The sequence below is a fragment of the Grus americana genome, chromosome 9 (genome assembly GCF_028858705.1).
Source record: "Grus americana isolate bGruAme1 chromosome 9, bGruAme1.mat, whole genome shotgun sequence".
NCBI lineage: Eukaryota > Metazoa > Chordata > Aves > Gruiformes > Gruidae > Grus > Grus americana.
In genome coordinates this window covers 28670123-28684795 of record NC_072860.1, presented here as the reverse complement: position 1 = coordinate 28684795, position 14673 = coordinate 28670123, and the positions used below count along the sequence as shown (strand labels likewise).

At 51.1% G+C, this 14673-nt stretch overlaps 1 protein-coding gene across 1 annotated transcript; it reads left to right on the top strand.

The window, feature by feature from the left end:
- Window positions 1-3948: 3948 nt before the first annotated feature.
- Window positions 3949-11354, top strand: LOC129210059 (uncharacterized). Its single transcript, XM_054835511.1, has 5 exons — window positions 3949-3983; window positions 4551-4844; window positions 5427-5695; window positions 8134-8256; window positions 8850-11354. Exons 1-5 carry the CDS (start codon window positions 3949-3951, stop codon window positions 9155-9157), a joined length of 1029 nt encoding a protein of 342 aa, XP_054691486.1. The 3' UTR covers window positions 9158-11354.
- The last annotated feature ends 3319 nt before the right edge of the window (window positions 11355-14673 follow it).

The window sequence follows — 14673 nt, the reverse complement described above, 5'->3', positions numbered from 1 at the left end:
GCGGTTTGGGAGTCCCCGGGCGTCCTCCTCCGCGGCCCCGGCGAGCCCCTCTGCGGGCCCGAGATCCGAGCCGAAATGTCTCGCCCGTGCCTGGGAGGGGAGATGCAGAGGTTGTAATAAAAGCTGTAGGAAGGTAATGTGTCCGTAATAAGAACGTGTCACCTGGGCTGAGTGGCTGTGACATCACAGCTTCTTGGGAAGATGCTGTCATGGGTACAGGGGAAGAGAGTAGAAAGGAGTATTTCCTTCCATGGATTTACTTTGCCTTTGAGGAATCGCTTCAAAAAGAATCTGTCCTGGGAGCCATTTGAATATTTAGAACGATTCATTGGAGTGGAGGGCGAGCGATGGTCAGTGCGCTCTTAAGCCCATCACTTGCCTTTTTTCTGCCCTCAGACAGCACCGTCCCCCGCGCTGGGCACCAGGAGCCGCTCCCCTGGGGCGAGGACGAGTTTTGCCGTCGGGACTGCAGTACTGGGAGCGTCGCGCTGAAGCACGGCTCCCACCCACGGCTTCGCCTGCGCGCCGCTGCAGCGTGCCAGGCGTAAGCGAGCAGGGGAGAGCGGGTTTAGCACCCGTCTGATCTCCTTGCTCTGTACATCAACCCGTGCCGTTTTCTGCTGAGCTTATTTCAACGGGAGCGGTGACCGTGGCACGCAAACTGAGTTTGTCGGGTTTGTCTGACGCCGGGTCAGGGAGTGGGAAGATTTGTTACCGTCTTCAAGAAACTGAGCGTGCGGGTGAGGAAATGCTAAAGTGAAACTGAGAAATACACGTGTGAGTGTATGAGCGTGAGCAACGCTGCTGTTTGGGTGAGCCGCTGCGACCGAGCAAAGCAAACGTTTCAGAGGCTGTCCGCGGCCCGGCCGGCGCGTGCTCTTTCCATGTCTTGCCGAGACTGCCTCGTGGCTTTGACAACGTGACGGTAACGAAGCAGAGGAGATCCCCGAGCAGGGCAAGGGAGTAGCCTGGGTTAAGGAAAACACACGTGTCGTGCGCTGGAAACGCAGCGGAGGGCTCAGATCCCTGTTGCGGGACACTCAGAGCATCGCCCAGGAGCTCTCTGGTAACGCCGGCATCGACCGGCATTTCCAGGGCGTTGTCCCCCCTCGGCCGCTGGCACACCGCGTCCTTCCCCTTCCCCACGGCATTACTGCTTGGGCTAAATTTGCAAAGACATCTGAAACCTTGAAAGCGAGCAGTTTTTCTGTTATTTGTAGAGCTAATGAAGTTTTGGTTGAATTTGAAAACCTTTAAAAACAGCTGGGGTCAAACAGCATCAGATCTGGTTGGATCGGGGGAGCGCTGACGTACGTAAGTGTGGAGCATGTTTTATTTTGATATCGTTGAAGGAATTTGCTAATGTTCATGTCTGAAACTTGGGAACATGTTACTGTATTTTTAGATTAGCCATGTGAAGTCTTTTTTTTTTTTTTTTTTTTTTTTTTTTTTTTTGCATTGGAAGTAAACTGTGGATATTCGCTGTGCTGTAAGCGAAGCAAACCCTGGTGTGCCGGTGTGCCCCAGAGGACGGCAGGACACAGTGCTGTTCTGTAACTGGAGGGCTGTAATAAAACAGATTTAAAAACCTTTTCTTGCCAACGCGACCATTAACATCACTGTCGTGACCAGCAGCGTTACAGGAGAGATGCTTAGGAAACAGAAAAAAGAAGTGCCCCACCAAGCGTTTGCCAGCCGGGTCATTTAACGCTACTGACTGCTGTTACCCTTGCCGTTCTGCCCGTTTAAATGCCTGGTGGTAATAACTTGATGCTTTTTATTTTTTCTTCCCCTTAGGCTTTTGTGTGTGTGCCAAGACAAGCGCTGACCGCTCCCTGCCTGCGCCCGCTCCCTGCCCGCGCCCGCTCTGGGGCTGACCCGCAGCGGTTTGGCACCGCAGGGTCGGGGGAACCCCGGGATAAGGGTGCGTGGGACGGAGCTGGCAGCTCTGGGCTCGGGAGCAGCGGCAGAGCCGGCGCTGTTGGAGGAGGGATGTGGGGTGATGCCCGGGTTGGGGCACGGCGGGGGCTCGGCCGCGGCTGGAAGCACGCGTCGTGGTGACCAGGAGCTCCGTCCTGAGGAACCTCTTCCCTTTGTCCGTAAGAGAGAGGAGTTGAAACACGGTACGCGGTGTTTGTTGAACCCTAAAGCTTGAGATGGAGCTACCATCGGTCTGTGAGGCTGCGCAGTGCGAAGCTCGGAAAGGAGCTTCATTACGGGCAAAACCCAACGCAGTAAAGTGGGCGGTGGCAGCGGCAACTATTGCCACAACACTCGGACTTTTACAGGTTTCTGAATTAGGCAGAAAAACATATTGCCCCGGGCTCAAGCTTGTCAGTCACGTTTAGCTTGCTTTCTATTTCTGTAGACCGTAAGTTTTGCATGTGCTTTAACAGCAGTAATTCCAAATATTTATTTTAAATCATTGTCTAATTCACGTGTGGAGGAGCATTTTGAAAATGACACCTGAATTTTCAAGACACATGTGGTGCGCACAGGCAGCGTTCATACTCACAGCATAACGTGTTAAACTCTACCTGGCCTGTAACCCAGTTTTACAGAGGGCCAACATATCCGCTGACATAATTTAGTCAGTTCTAGAACCTTCAAAGTGACAATACAGAGCAAAGGTTAAAAAAAAAAAAAGCTATTTTGGAATCCCTGAATGAGGATGGAAAGAAGAGCTGTGATCAGGTTGCAGAGAACTGGGAAACTGTAAATAATTGCTTGATGGTCATTACGCTCAATATTCTGGGTAAATTTTTACACTTGTATAGCTGAAAACATCAATTAATGAGACCGCTCTTTTGGTTATTATTGCAAGTCACTCAAACGTGCAATAAATCTCCTGACGCACGGAGCCATCCCAGCGGAAGACACCGCTGTGGTGTATTGTGGGGCAAGGAGGAGAACCCCTGGGCTGGCAAAAGGACGGTCCCTGCCTCCTGCGCACCTCCTTCGGTTTCTTCTCCGATGGAATTTTTTTTTATTATTTTTTGACAGTGAAAATTAACATGTAAGGGCACTGTATCCAGCTTAGCCGATTGCTACTTAGTCATCTCATGTATGATTAATAATGATTAATAATGATTTGCTGAGATATTTGCAGAGGGATTTAACAGGATTCTACATTGCGAAACACGTGGCTGCGTGCGAAGTGTTTAGGAAGCTATTAAAGGTTTTTTAGAGAAGCTTAGGATTTTTGGTACAAAATTATGCGCTGTATATCTTGCAGTGGAAAATACTGCTTTAATAAGCATATTGGTATGAAATTCAGTACAAATTTAGAAGTAAGAGTACTTTGATATGGTATATTCCTTCCTTCTGCCTTTCCAGCAACAAGTCCCCGGTGCACGCTTCAGATGTTTATTCTAATCATAACTTCTGGAAGGTCTCACTTTCCTCAGCACGTACATTTCTGCAGATGTAACAAATGGGAGGTAACGTGCCAAACCGCTGTTCCACAGAGCTGGCTTTCAAGTGAAAATACTCCGAAACATCCCGTGCGAATGGAAGCATGAACGGCAGACGGACCCCGCCACCGGCCGGGAGCGGGTCTGCCTGGGCTCGGGGGGACGCGTGTGCCTGTGCCCCTGCCCCTGGGGCACGCGACTCCAAGTGTGTCACTCACTCGCGTGTGCTTTTTCCATCCTTGGAACGGGAGCTGATGCAAGGTAGCTTTAGAAAAATTGGACTTTCTCTTTTTTTTCCTTTAAACTAACAAACAACCCCCTGCATCTTGTTTCCTCTAATCAGCTAATGGCAAGTTTCAAATTGATGTTTCTTTAAACGATGAACCTTGGGCTGCTCACATCTCATCTTTTTCTATTGAATAGCTCACGGCACTGTGAGTTTACCATTCCTCTAACCACGTAAAGCTATCGGGATGCCTGATTGTTCTTTTACTGGCAGGTTTACTAGAGGAAATCCTCCTCCTGAAGGAGCACAATGGCTGGTGATTTCTCGAGGGTGCGCAGCAGCCAGTAAAAACAAACATTATCCTGTTATAGTACATTTCTACAAAGGCCTGAATTAAAAAGCTTATGTATGAGGTTCAATTACCATAATTTTATATCTAATAATACATTTTTGAGTGGAGAGGAAGTACTTTATCATTCTCTCTTTTTTTTTTTTCTCTTTATGGTGCATGGAGAAATTCTGGTTTCTGTTGTGCATCTCAAAAGCGGTGTATTTGCAGGGAGCGATTTAGGTATCAACCACCCTGAGCAACACTGCTTTGTCTGAGGTTGGCATATACAGTTCTGTCGCAGGGAAATGACCTTTTCCTGATATGAGAGAGCAATTTCTTTTCAGTGCCTATTCGGTTTTCAGGTTGTTATTTTCTTATCTCCTTTTAATTCTTTTTTGTGCATTTTAGGGAGGTCACTATGAAATCGCAAACAACGCATTTAGCCACCCTGTGGCAAGTTTCAACATATCTTCAAGAACTCGGTTTCACTTATTTCACCGCGTTCTTCTCCCCGGCACCAACGACGTTCCTCTGCTTGACCTCCGCGCCTGGGGGCTGGGATGAAAGCCTCCTGTTAAAGCCCAGCCCGGCGTCGCCCCGGTTCGGCTGTGCACGCTGCAGAAGAGCCCTTCCCGGCGGCGGTGGAAACCGAGTCGCAGGAGCCGCCCGCACGCCCCGAGCAGGTGGAGCAGCACCGGCGCTGGGGACATCTGCATCCCGCGGCGCCGGAAGGCAGGTCCCTGCGGAGCTCCACCTCGGCGTCCGACCAAAGGACACCTGCAGCGTGGGCTGCGCCTCGCACGGGGGGAGACGGTGCCGCGGTGCGAAGAGAGCAGCTTTGTGCCGCGGCGAGGCGAGGGCGCGCGTGGGAAAGGTGGGTAACCCCGTACGTGCTGCTGCGGGGCGATTAAACTGTTAAGGAGTCACGCTGCAAGGTCAAAATGGGGCTCTATTGTATAGTTTGTATAGTAGCCACGCTCGCTGCTGAGTATGATTTGCATGTGATTCCCGAAGATATTTTGGGTGACTTTACTGAAATTTGCATGAAGGCGGCTTAAAGGTGCCTCCGGTTCCACGGGGCTTTTGGACGTGAATATAAAGGCAGCAGGAAATAATTCCCTGTGAAAATGGAGCTGAATGGCGTGCAAACACCAACTCTTGATCTTATTACGGCTGTAACATCAGCTTAGCATCAGTTTGCACGCTAACACCCGTGGTTTCGAAGGCACCTTTTTTTAAGGTCTCCTTTGAACGGCCGCGGGGCAGCGCGGCAGCCTCCCTCCCGGGGCAGGTCCTGCAGCAGCTCCCTGCCGTCCTGGGGACCCGCAGGCTGGAGCCTCCCTGCAGAGGAATTTCGCTCCTGGCACGAGCTCCTGGCCCAGCTCCGCAGAGAGGGGAGGCGAGACGAGCGCTTCTGCAGGGAGTTCTCTTGGAAAACTTTACCATCTCTGCGCAGGGAAAACAGAGGTGCTGGGAAGGACCGACGGACGGTGCCTTTAAAAAACATCAGCAGGCTGCGCGGAAGCCTCGTGCCGCCGCTGAGCTCTGTGCCGGCCGATGTGTTTGCAAACCAGACTGCCTCCGTCAGAGGCCGCGTCCATTGGGCGAGTCCTGCAGCCTGCGAGAGGGCAGCGAACCCTCACTCAAATACGGCGAAAGCACGTCAGCGCACAGCCCTTCCAGGATCTGATGGGCGCACACGCGGTCCTCTCGTCCGTAATGCACGTAAAGCCGCCTGAGTTCACAGCACGCCTTGGGTGCTGCTCCGGCACACCCGGGTCCCGGGGGTGCTGTGGGGTTCGGGGTCCAGCAGCAGCCGCTGCGGGGGCGGCCGTGCTCCGTGCGTCGGTCCCTCTCCCCCTGTAGCTGCCGTACAGCAAAGGGCTCTGGCCAGTACCCACGTTTGAGGAGAGTGATTTGATGGACCACTGTCCTGAAAATTGAAATAGCATAATGAGGGTGATTTTTCTGGTTTTTCCCTTTTTATCTGACTATCTGGACACATTTTTTCCCTCTATGTTTATAGTTTTTTTAAAAACGCAGCTGAGCCGGTCGCTGGGTTCTTTCCTAAGCAAAGAATTTGGCCTGTTTGAAGCCGGAGCTGCAGCCTGGACCGCTGATCCCTGGGCACCGCCGAGGGGAACTTCACTGGGAACCAAACTACTGCCGAACCCAAATCGGGAGATCGGCCGCTGGCACGTCCCAGTCTGCCGCCGAGCCCTCTGGCTCTGGCGTGGGGCGGCTGGAAGAGGAGCACGAGAGGGAGGATCTTTCTGTGGGCGTTCAGCAGATTTATCCCATTTGAAATACGGCAGCGTAAAGCAGAGAGCTGCTTTAATCGAACAGGAAACCTGTTTCCACATTTTTTTAAGGACTAAAACATAAAAGCACGGTGGTAGTGATAGTTTTCCTAATTTTGCTTTCCTGCACGTGGTGAAGTTTTCCGTTTCAATACGATGATGCCCTGTGAAACGTGATCTTCAGGCCACTTGGGAAAGCGATGTGCTGGGGCGTCGCATAGCAGACGATGTCCGCTCTTGGCAGCTGCCCGGACGAGCATCCCGCTCTGTCGGAAATAAATCCTGCGGGGAGCTGGGGCCGCCTTCCAGCCCGGAGCACGCAGCAGTGCCCCGATCAGCGGGGCTGGGGGGACGGCAGGCGCTTTTCTGGGGTTTTTAATTCAAATTCCATGTACTCAGGCCAAGACTTCAGTGGGGTGTCGCTTAAATAATGCAGATACATGGTTCTTTCCACCAGCCGGTGTTGTCCACTGCGACAGAGTATTTTATTAGTTCATCTGCTCCACGCCTGCAGATCTCATCCCAAACCTTCACTTGACGTTTGGGCCGTGAAGACGGCATGCCGCTTGTTCTGTCGTAAATCCCTCCCGAGAAGCCGGACACGGGGACGGGCAGAGTCCCGCCGGCGCTGCCCGCAGGGACCCCCGCGCCAGGGCAGGGTGGGCTCTGTCCCGCGGAGGTGCCGGACCTGCAGCCCTGGCCAGTGCGGCTCGGCCGCGGCGTCGGCGTGACAAGGGCAAGGGTGCGAGCGCGGCTGGGAGGGACGCACGGGGATGTCCGACGGGACAGCCTGCCCCAGGCATCGGACTGCCGGCGTGGCGCTGCTCCTCGCTGCTAGTTTTGCTTCTCTTAGAGAAGCACGATGAGAGGTTTCAGGCGGCTTGATTTCCATAAAATCACTTGGAATTCACAGCTTTCGTCTATGGTCTTTAGGCTGAGCGTTGTGACCCCCGCATGCCTGTCCCAGTCCTCGTCCTTGCCTTCACCCAGGGCCAGCATCCCTCATCTTCCTCTTCATCTTCTGCATGGAGCAGAAGTTCAGTGGGAAGATTCTCTCTCCTTTGAAATTTTGGGGTTTTTCCTAGAGTGATTTCCGCAGTATCCTCAAAGAAGCCAGAAATGGATTTTCCAGTTACCGTCAGCGGTTAATACAGCCTTTGGTTTCTCCTGACTGCAATACCTTTGGGCGTAGCGCTTGGTACAACTTGGCAAGGGAAGAAATAACATCGGAACTGACCTTGGTACCAAAATAAATAGAGGGGAATTAATGTTTAGATATAATTATCCTGTTCTCATTAACAGTTCCTCCGCTCACGGTAAAATATATGAGGTTCCAAGGAGGTTTGTGTGACTCGTGATATTTATGAAAGCAGCTTTTCAAGACCTGCTGCCTGTGCAAGGAAGAAGATTGCACGCGTCTTAAAGCGGTTTTCAGACTGCTCTCTCTAACAGTCAGAATTGCTTTCCACAAGACAAAGATCAAAATAAACAGACTTAAATGCTTCCTCTTAGCTGCTTTATTCCTAATCTGAATTACATCAGAGGAATCAGCCTTTTTATGAAAGCTGCTGCATGTCATTGCAATGATTCAACCTGTTGCATTAATGTACTGATGTAGTTGCAGATAATTTTCTCAAACGGTATTTCTTAGCATGAAGTACTTCAATTTGATTCCTTGTGCTGGACTTAAATCGTATTTCTGATTTTAAAGAAGGTTTCCGCTCTGTGCCTTTAACAGGCGACCTGTAAATCCGTTTTAATGGGCGTACTGTCCGGATGTGCAATTTTTATTTATTTGTGTGTCTTTCTGTCATTTGATCTTTCATACCTTTTCACATCCGTTTCTAAAACGTACGGTACAAGTAACGATGCCCACGCGATTCGGGGCTCTGTGCCACGGACGAGGCGAACCAGCCCGGGACAGGGAGAAGGCGACCTGCCTGGAAACGCAGCGTCCGGAAGCTCGAGTTAACGCGTGGGCGAGAGGTACAGCGCGTTTGTGACGTTCCCCTGCTCTTCGTCCGTGTTCACCGCTTTCCCTTCAGCCAGCCGAAGGCTGTTAATTAAGCAGCAGGGCATTGCCAGTGTTTTGGAGTGGGGGGTGTGACACGTGGTGACCCACGAGAGGAGCACCTCCGCACAGCTGGCTTCTCGCTCCCGCCATGCCGCTTCGTACCACAACGCGCTACGGTAGCGTGAAGGTTTGGGGAGTGTTTCTTCAGGTTTTTTTATATGGAGAAAGTTGGAAAAGTGTTGTAAAAGTCGGAAAAATATCCATTTATGTTTAAATAAAGTAACAGGAAATTTGCGTTGTGCAAATCCTGATTTTTTTTATTTTTTATTTAACACTGTAATGAAACTGCCTGCTGTTGATATGAACCTTGCAGCAGGCCAGCGCAGCCAGCAGAGGAGGAAGCACGAGCAGGGCAGGTTTCGGCGTGGGCGCAAGGGTGGCGGCGCGGATCTTGTCGTGCTCGGTGCCTGCTTCGCCCTTCTCGGCGCAACTCAGACTGAACCTCAGTCACGGAACCGAGACGTGATTAATAACGAAATACACTTACTGTGTCTTCTCGTTGCAGCCACGAGAGCACCACCGCCAGCCCCGCGCCCCGAGAGGCGTTCCCCTCCCGAGAGCCTTCATCCGACCTCGCAGACGGGCGACGCGAGCGCGGCTGCGGGGGCTCGGCGGCTGGGTGCATCCGCAAACAGAGCGGGAGAGGTGTCCAGGTCACGCTGGCAGCGAGAGGCGAACTCAAGCCTGCGGTCTGTGAATCCTCAGGCTGTTGTTCTGTGTTTAAACCGTGACGGCTCAGAAATGTTAAACGTGACGTACTCGAGTTACATGTCACATAGCAAAATAAAGGATAAATGTATTGCGATACGATAGGAAAGAAATTAATTACCTTATTTAAACTGTTTGAAGTGTAAACTTCCATTAACGTCATAACTGCAGATTCAGTCACAGAAAGTGTATCTTCAGGAATAAAAAACTCTAGCAAATTGGTTTTTACATTCATGCTATAAATATTTTTGTTTTGTTTATAAAATAAATAGCAAACCCCAGATGCTTGCATGTTTAGCTCACCGAGCAAAATGCACTGTCCACTGGCTTTGCCAGATCTTCTGCCATTCAGCTTGCAATAATTATTAATAGGCAGTGGGAAGCTAAACGCTTAAAAATGTTGCGGAGAAAGAAACAGCTTGACTGGTGTTTTTATCGCTAATGGGAATATTGGGAAATAAGTCAATGCTTATTAAATCCCTCTACTCATAGCGTAATGTGCCGGTTTGGGCTGGGACAGAGTTAACAAAAGAATTAAAAAACCTGTATGCATCTTCCATCACCCAGCGCTCTGCTGAACTCCCGTTCTAAGGCTGCTCTCCCACAGCTGATGTCCGTGGTTCCTGCGGGCTGACGGAAGATGCTGCCGGTGCCACCGTCACCTCCGAGAGACAACCCCGGCTGGCTGAAACGGTAACCGCATAAAACACCCTAAAACACCCTAAACGGCGGCGTTTCGGCTGCGTCCTCTGCCCCGCGGCTGCCTGAGCTGGGGGTGGCCAGGTTTCCCCCCGGCTCACCGGCGTAGCCGTTCACCTTGGCCACCCCGTTCCTCCAGGAAAGCCCTCTGCCCCCTCCCAGCCGCTTGCCGGGGCTACCGCTGTGCTTTGCTTTTTGGGGTGGTTGTACGGAGATTTGGTTAATGCCCAGGTCAGCGGTTAGTGGCACGCGGTGCGTCCTGGTGATACGGCGTTATCGCTTCCCTGCTGGGCTCCCTGGGATTGCCTTCACCCTGCCCATCGCGACTCGCTCCCCGGCTTCTTGCACGTGCTTCAGCTGCTGCAGAAACACAGGAACCGGGAGGTTACACCTTTGCGCCGCTACCGAGCGTGGAACGCAAAATGTGCGGCTGAGCAGTTTCTTGTGCTCAGGAGCAAAGGGTTTGCTTCTCCGTAACCCTGCCGTGAATGTTATTGTTTCCTGCAGGATTGGATAAAATCCCAGCATAAATAATATTTAAAACTACTTACGTATGAGTACGGTGTTAGCATCCCCAGCCTGTACTTTTTAATAGGCTCGTCAGAGCGGGAGAGTGACAACATGGAAACGCAAACCTGAGATCTACCTTTGCTCTCTCCCGCGCTCTGTCGGTATTCTGCCGTGCAGCGACAGGGCTGTTTGGCCGCAGCTTGGTAGTTACCGTGTATACCAGTTTACTCAAACGTTCGTCTTTCAGGTAGTTCTGACCTAATGTGGTCATCGATAACAAATCTCAATAACAAGTAGTGAGGACCGGCCAGTTCGATGCTCCCCTGCTGACACGCAGCCTTAGCTCATGTGCTTTGACTTCTCTGAGGTGTGGTTTTTTCCTTATACCTTTCCTTTCCTTCCGATTAGCGATTGTTCCAAAGTGGGACTCCTTCCAGCTGAGCTGATCGGATCGGCCGCGGTGTGTCCGATCTGCAGAGACAGTCCAGCACAGATCTTGCAGGAACAGGATCAGTATACCGACAGGCTAGTGGGGGATTCATGAGAAGCTCCTTTTTTTTTTTTTTTCCTGAAACGCCAAAATCTTTCAAACCCAATTATTCCGAGAGGACAAATTCGAAGCCCCCCCGCTCTGCTGTCCTTCACGTCCCGCTGACAGCACTGTTACTGCTCCAGGTGACCGCCAGCATCGCTGCAGCTTCTGGGACAGGGCCAGACCGAGACACAAACGCGCTCCGGTCATACTCAAGGTGAGAATTTATTTTCAGCTTGCAAAATGATTTCTGAGCCTGGCAAGAAGGCTGATCGGTCTAGTGGTCAGGCCATTTCCCAGCGTACACCAGCGTCGGACGCGCCTCGCCGGGGCGGGAGGAGGCTGGCAAAGCATCCGTAATGTCAGTCCCTCCGGAGCGGAGGAGCCCGACGCTTTTGAAATGGGAATTCGCAGCTGGAAGAAATACCTCTGACAATTTAGGTAGTGAATGGCCGCAGCGCTGCCGTAGCCCAGTCCCCAGCGGTGCTGCGTGGAGCCTTACGGGGTGTGAAGGTCTGTGTATCCCCCAAAGACTAGCCCCTCTTTCACTAAAAAAAAAAATAAAAATGGTTGACCTAACATTTGTTTACCTGAAATATGATTTTTATGACACGCTTCTATGCTTACTACTTAAATATAAAGAGTACAGCTTTAAATATTGAGTTAGAAAATCCAGCTTATGTTTACAGAATAAGCTAATCATTAACCCAAGGCTCTGGAGACGTTGCCCTCTGCCCCATCGTGGGCGCGACTGCATCAACCGAACGTCGCCGCGTGAGCGCGCATCGGGCTCTATTTCACTGGCACGGCGGGCTGGGGAAAGGCTAGCGCTTCCAGAGTACGGTCACGAGCCCGCACGCTTTACAAACGGGAGGGCTGTTTCTCCAAATAGTTGTGTCATAGTAAAAACAGATCACGGAATTTTTTGGGTTGCGTCAAAGTGAAGCAAACGACGCGTTTTCTCTCGCTTTCCTGCCTGTCTGCTGGGGTTTGTGCTTGTCGCCGCGTTCTGGTACATCAGCCTGTTTGTAGTTCTCAAGCAACGTGCGATTACAGAAGGAAATCCCTGAAACTGTATTTTTTGATGTGGCCAGACTCAGATCCTAGGTGAGAGGAAGAAAGAAGTAATACTTTTGTTGTCTTCCCATTTTTTTTTGATCTGATAGCTTTTAATTTGGGGATGAAAGGATGGGTGTGGGTGTGTATGGACGAGGGCTGTTCGCGGGGGAGTTGCCATAACGAAGCAATGTGGCCTCTTGAGATGTTGTGAACCCAACGCCAACCTCAAAATATTTTATCTGTGTTGGTAAATTCCTCAGACTAGGAAAATATGTGCTATAAAAAGGCTTGTTTGGAGGGCATTTCATAGCAGATGATGTGTTTGAAAGTAGGTCTCGACTAGACCCGTGAGAATTAGCAGCATCCTCTAAAGAAACTGAGGACTCTGCTTTACTGAGGAGACAGTGAGTTACTGGAGGGGAGGCGGCAGGGATTGGAGTGGGAAGGAGAGTGAACTAGAACACCTTGGGATTTGCATTTACAACCAGCAGCGACCGAGAAATTTCCTACAGACATCAGATTTTGGTTTAACTTTTGCGCCGGTAGCCGGAGCCGCAGCTGAGCCCTGGCACCCCGGGGACGGGGGGTGGAAGAGCCGACGCAGCACCGCAGCGCTTCCCTTCAAACCTGCAATGGCACGCCTCAGTAACGGCCGAATATTTGGTTTCAGCCCCGGGATCCCATTTTCCGCCGTCGGCTGTAAAGCAAAAAGCTCCGTCTGCGGCTGCTCCCAGCGGCTCCGGGTGGTGCTGGCCGGGAGGGCTGTGGGGTGCGGGGACGTGCACGGCCGTGTCGGCTCCTCCGCGGGGGCTTATGGCAACGCCCCGGTCTAACCCATCTCCCACGAAGGATCCGGTCCCAGAGCAGAGAGTTATCCATTCCCTCGTGCTGCCGCGGTCCGACTTCTCCCCCTCGCTTGGTGTGTTTCCCTAGGCTGAAAGATCATTTTTTGTCTCCAGATGACCGTAGGTGTGGAGGATGGAGTGGAGCCCGTGCCCTTTGCATTACCGTTGTTTATAAGAGCGTTCTTTGCTGGGGGCTGGAGGAGCGCGCTCCTGCCCGGGGAGAAGGGGCTGGCTGGGCAGGGTGCCCCGGGGGACGCTCCCGTGCGCTGGGAGAAATACCCCGTCCTAAGGCAGGCGGCCCTAGGACTGATAACGCCAAAATGAAAGTACGTCTACAGCCTCCTCCAGAGCACTGGTGATCTGCTGCTGCGCTCTTCAGATACAGAAACCATTTTTTTTTCCTTTCTCTTCTTTTGTTCTCTTTTTCTGTCTTTTTCTCACATTTTTTACTATTTTCATAATAAGGACTCCTGCCATCTACTACTGCTATGACAAAACATCAGTTTTAACATAGATTTTTTTATTTTAATTTCAAAGACCCCAAAGCCAGGCTGCTAATTCTTGTTCCGCTCAGCACCCGTTCTCGGGGCAGGCTCTGTGAACTGCTGCTGATGTGCCGGCAGCACGTTCCATCGGTGCGGACAGCCCCTCTGACCTATAGGAACAGTCAATTCACTCTTCTGAAAGTCGAAAACTGGTGTCCAGCACATATAGAGCTTTGACTGTTATTTAGGGGTTTAATCACCATGGCAATGTTTTGTAACCTCTAATTACGAGTAATTGGAAAGTAATTCTATTACCGTCTGCAGTAACGTAGTCAACGCGTTCCCCTGCATCCTCGTGCAGCCTTCCGTAGCTTGCACAGAAAATGTTTTTCAACAAGTAGATTTTTCATCACCTTAACAAGAGTATTTAGTGTGAGATTCCGCAATTCAAGGCTTTACCATAACGACTGCATCCGCAGAAGCCAAACCAAAGCTCTCCCGGCTGCACTGCCCCAGCCATCGTCAAACAGCACAAAGCCCTCTTCCTAAATATTGAGTTTTCTAGTAGTTTTAATATAGATTTGGGGATTGACAAGCCATATATATGGTGAGGACAACATTTCATCAATCATTTGGTCAACCACTAGGAGAAAAAATGACCCAAGCAAAATGTTCTTTGATTTAGAGCACTGCCTAAATAAGGTCACCTCTTCCATTTAGAATATTTAAGAGTAGCATTCACCATAACGTATTCCCAAGCAATATTAATAAAGAAAAATTAGTCAATGATTACAGAAATGTCTGTTTTCAAAAACTCTCATCATTAATTTTCAAAATACAAAAATGTTCCAGGCCTGAAAATTGGGAACGTCGGAATTCCTCTGCCTGTCGAGCCCTTACCGACACCTCGCACGTGGCAGGGTCCGGCAGCGTGGTCTCTGCCGCCGCGGCTTCTCCTTGCTGCCAGGGTGGGAAGTCCCATTTGCTTCGCTTTGTTTCCTGCCTCGATTCCCCACGTCCAAGCAGGACACCATGAAGAGGGCAGGACACAGCCTGAAGGCGAGCAGGTTGTCATGCAGCACGCGGTGCGTCACGGACTGGGGAACTAATCTGCAAAAGCGACGTGTACTTCGTTGATCACAGCTTTGCCTTTTGTTTTTCCCAGCTCCGGTGGCTGCTTTAGCCAGACGGTGTGCTTGGGCTCCGTCCCACCTCCCCGGGGCGCGAGTGGCACGTCCACGGCCCCTCCGAAGCACCGCCGTCCCTTCGGGGTCCCCAGGACCCATCGGGTGGGCAGAGTCGGGGCATGGCGTGGCTGGCACACCCCGATTCAGATTATTTCTTGTTAATAAATACTTTGAAAATTTGAAAAAACCCAGGGACTGATGTCGGTGGTGATGTGTACCTTTGAGGCCCTGTTTCTCGCTTTTATTACTCTTAACAAAACAACAGGATTTCCCCTTCATTTTTGCAGCTCTTCATCTTGGTCAC

Bases quoted from the DNA above. Each gene is read 5' to 3' on its own strand.
- LOC129210059 (XM_054835511.1), top strand. From the start codon at position 3,949: ATGGCTGGTGATTTCTCGAGGGTGCGCAGCAGCCA. The intron at 5,696-8,133 runs GTAAAGCCGCCT...GTACGGTACAAG, and splicing joins TCCTCTCGTCCGTAATGCAC to TAACGATGCCCACGCGATTC. The intron at 8,257-8,849 runs GTACAGCGCGTT...TTCTCGTTGCAG, and splicing joins AGTTAACGCGTGGGCGAGAG to CCACGAGAGCACCACCGCCA.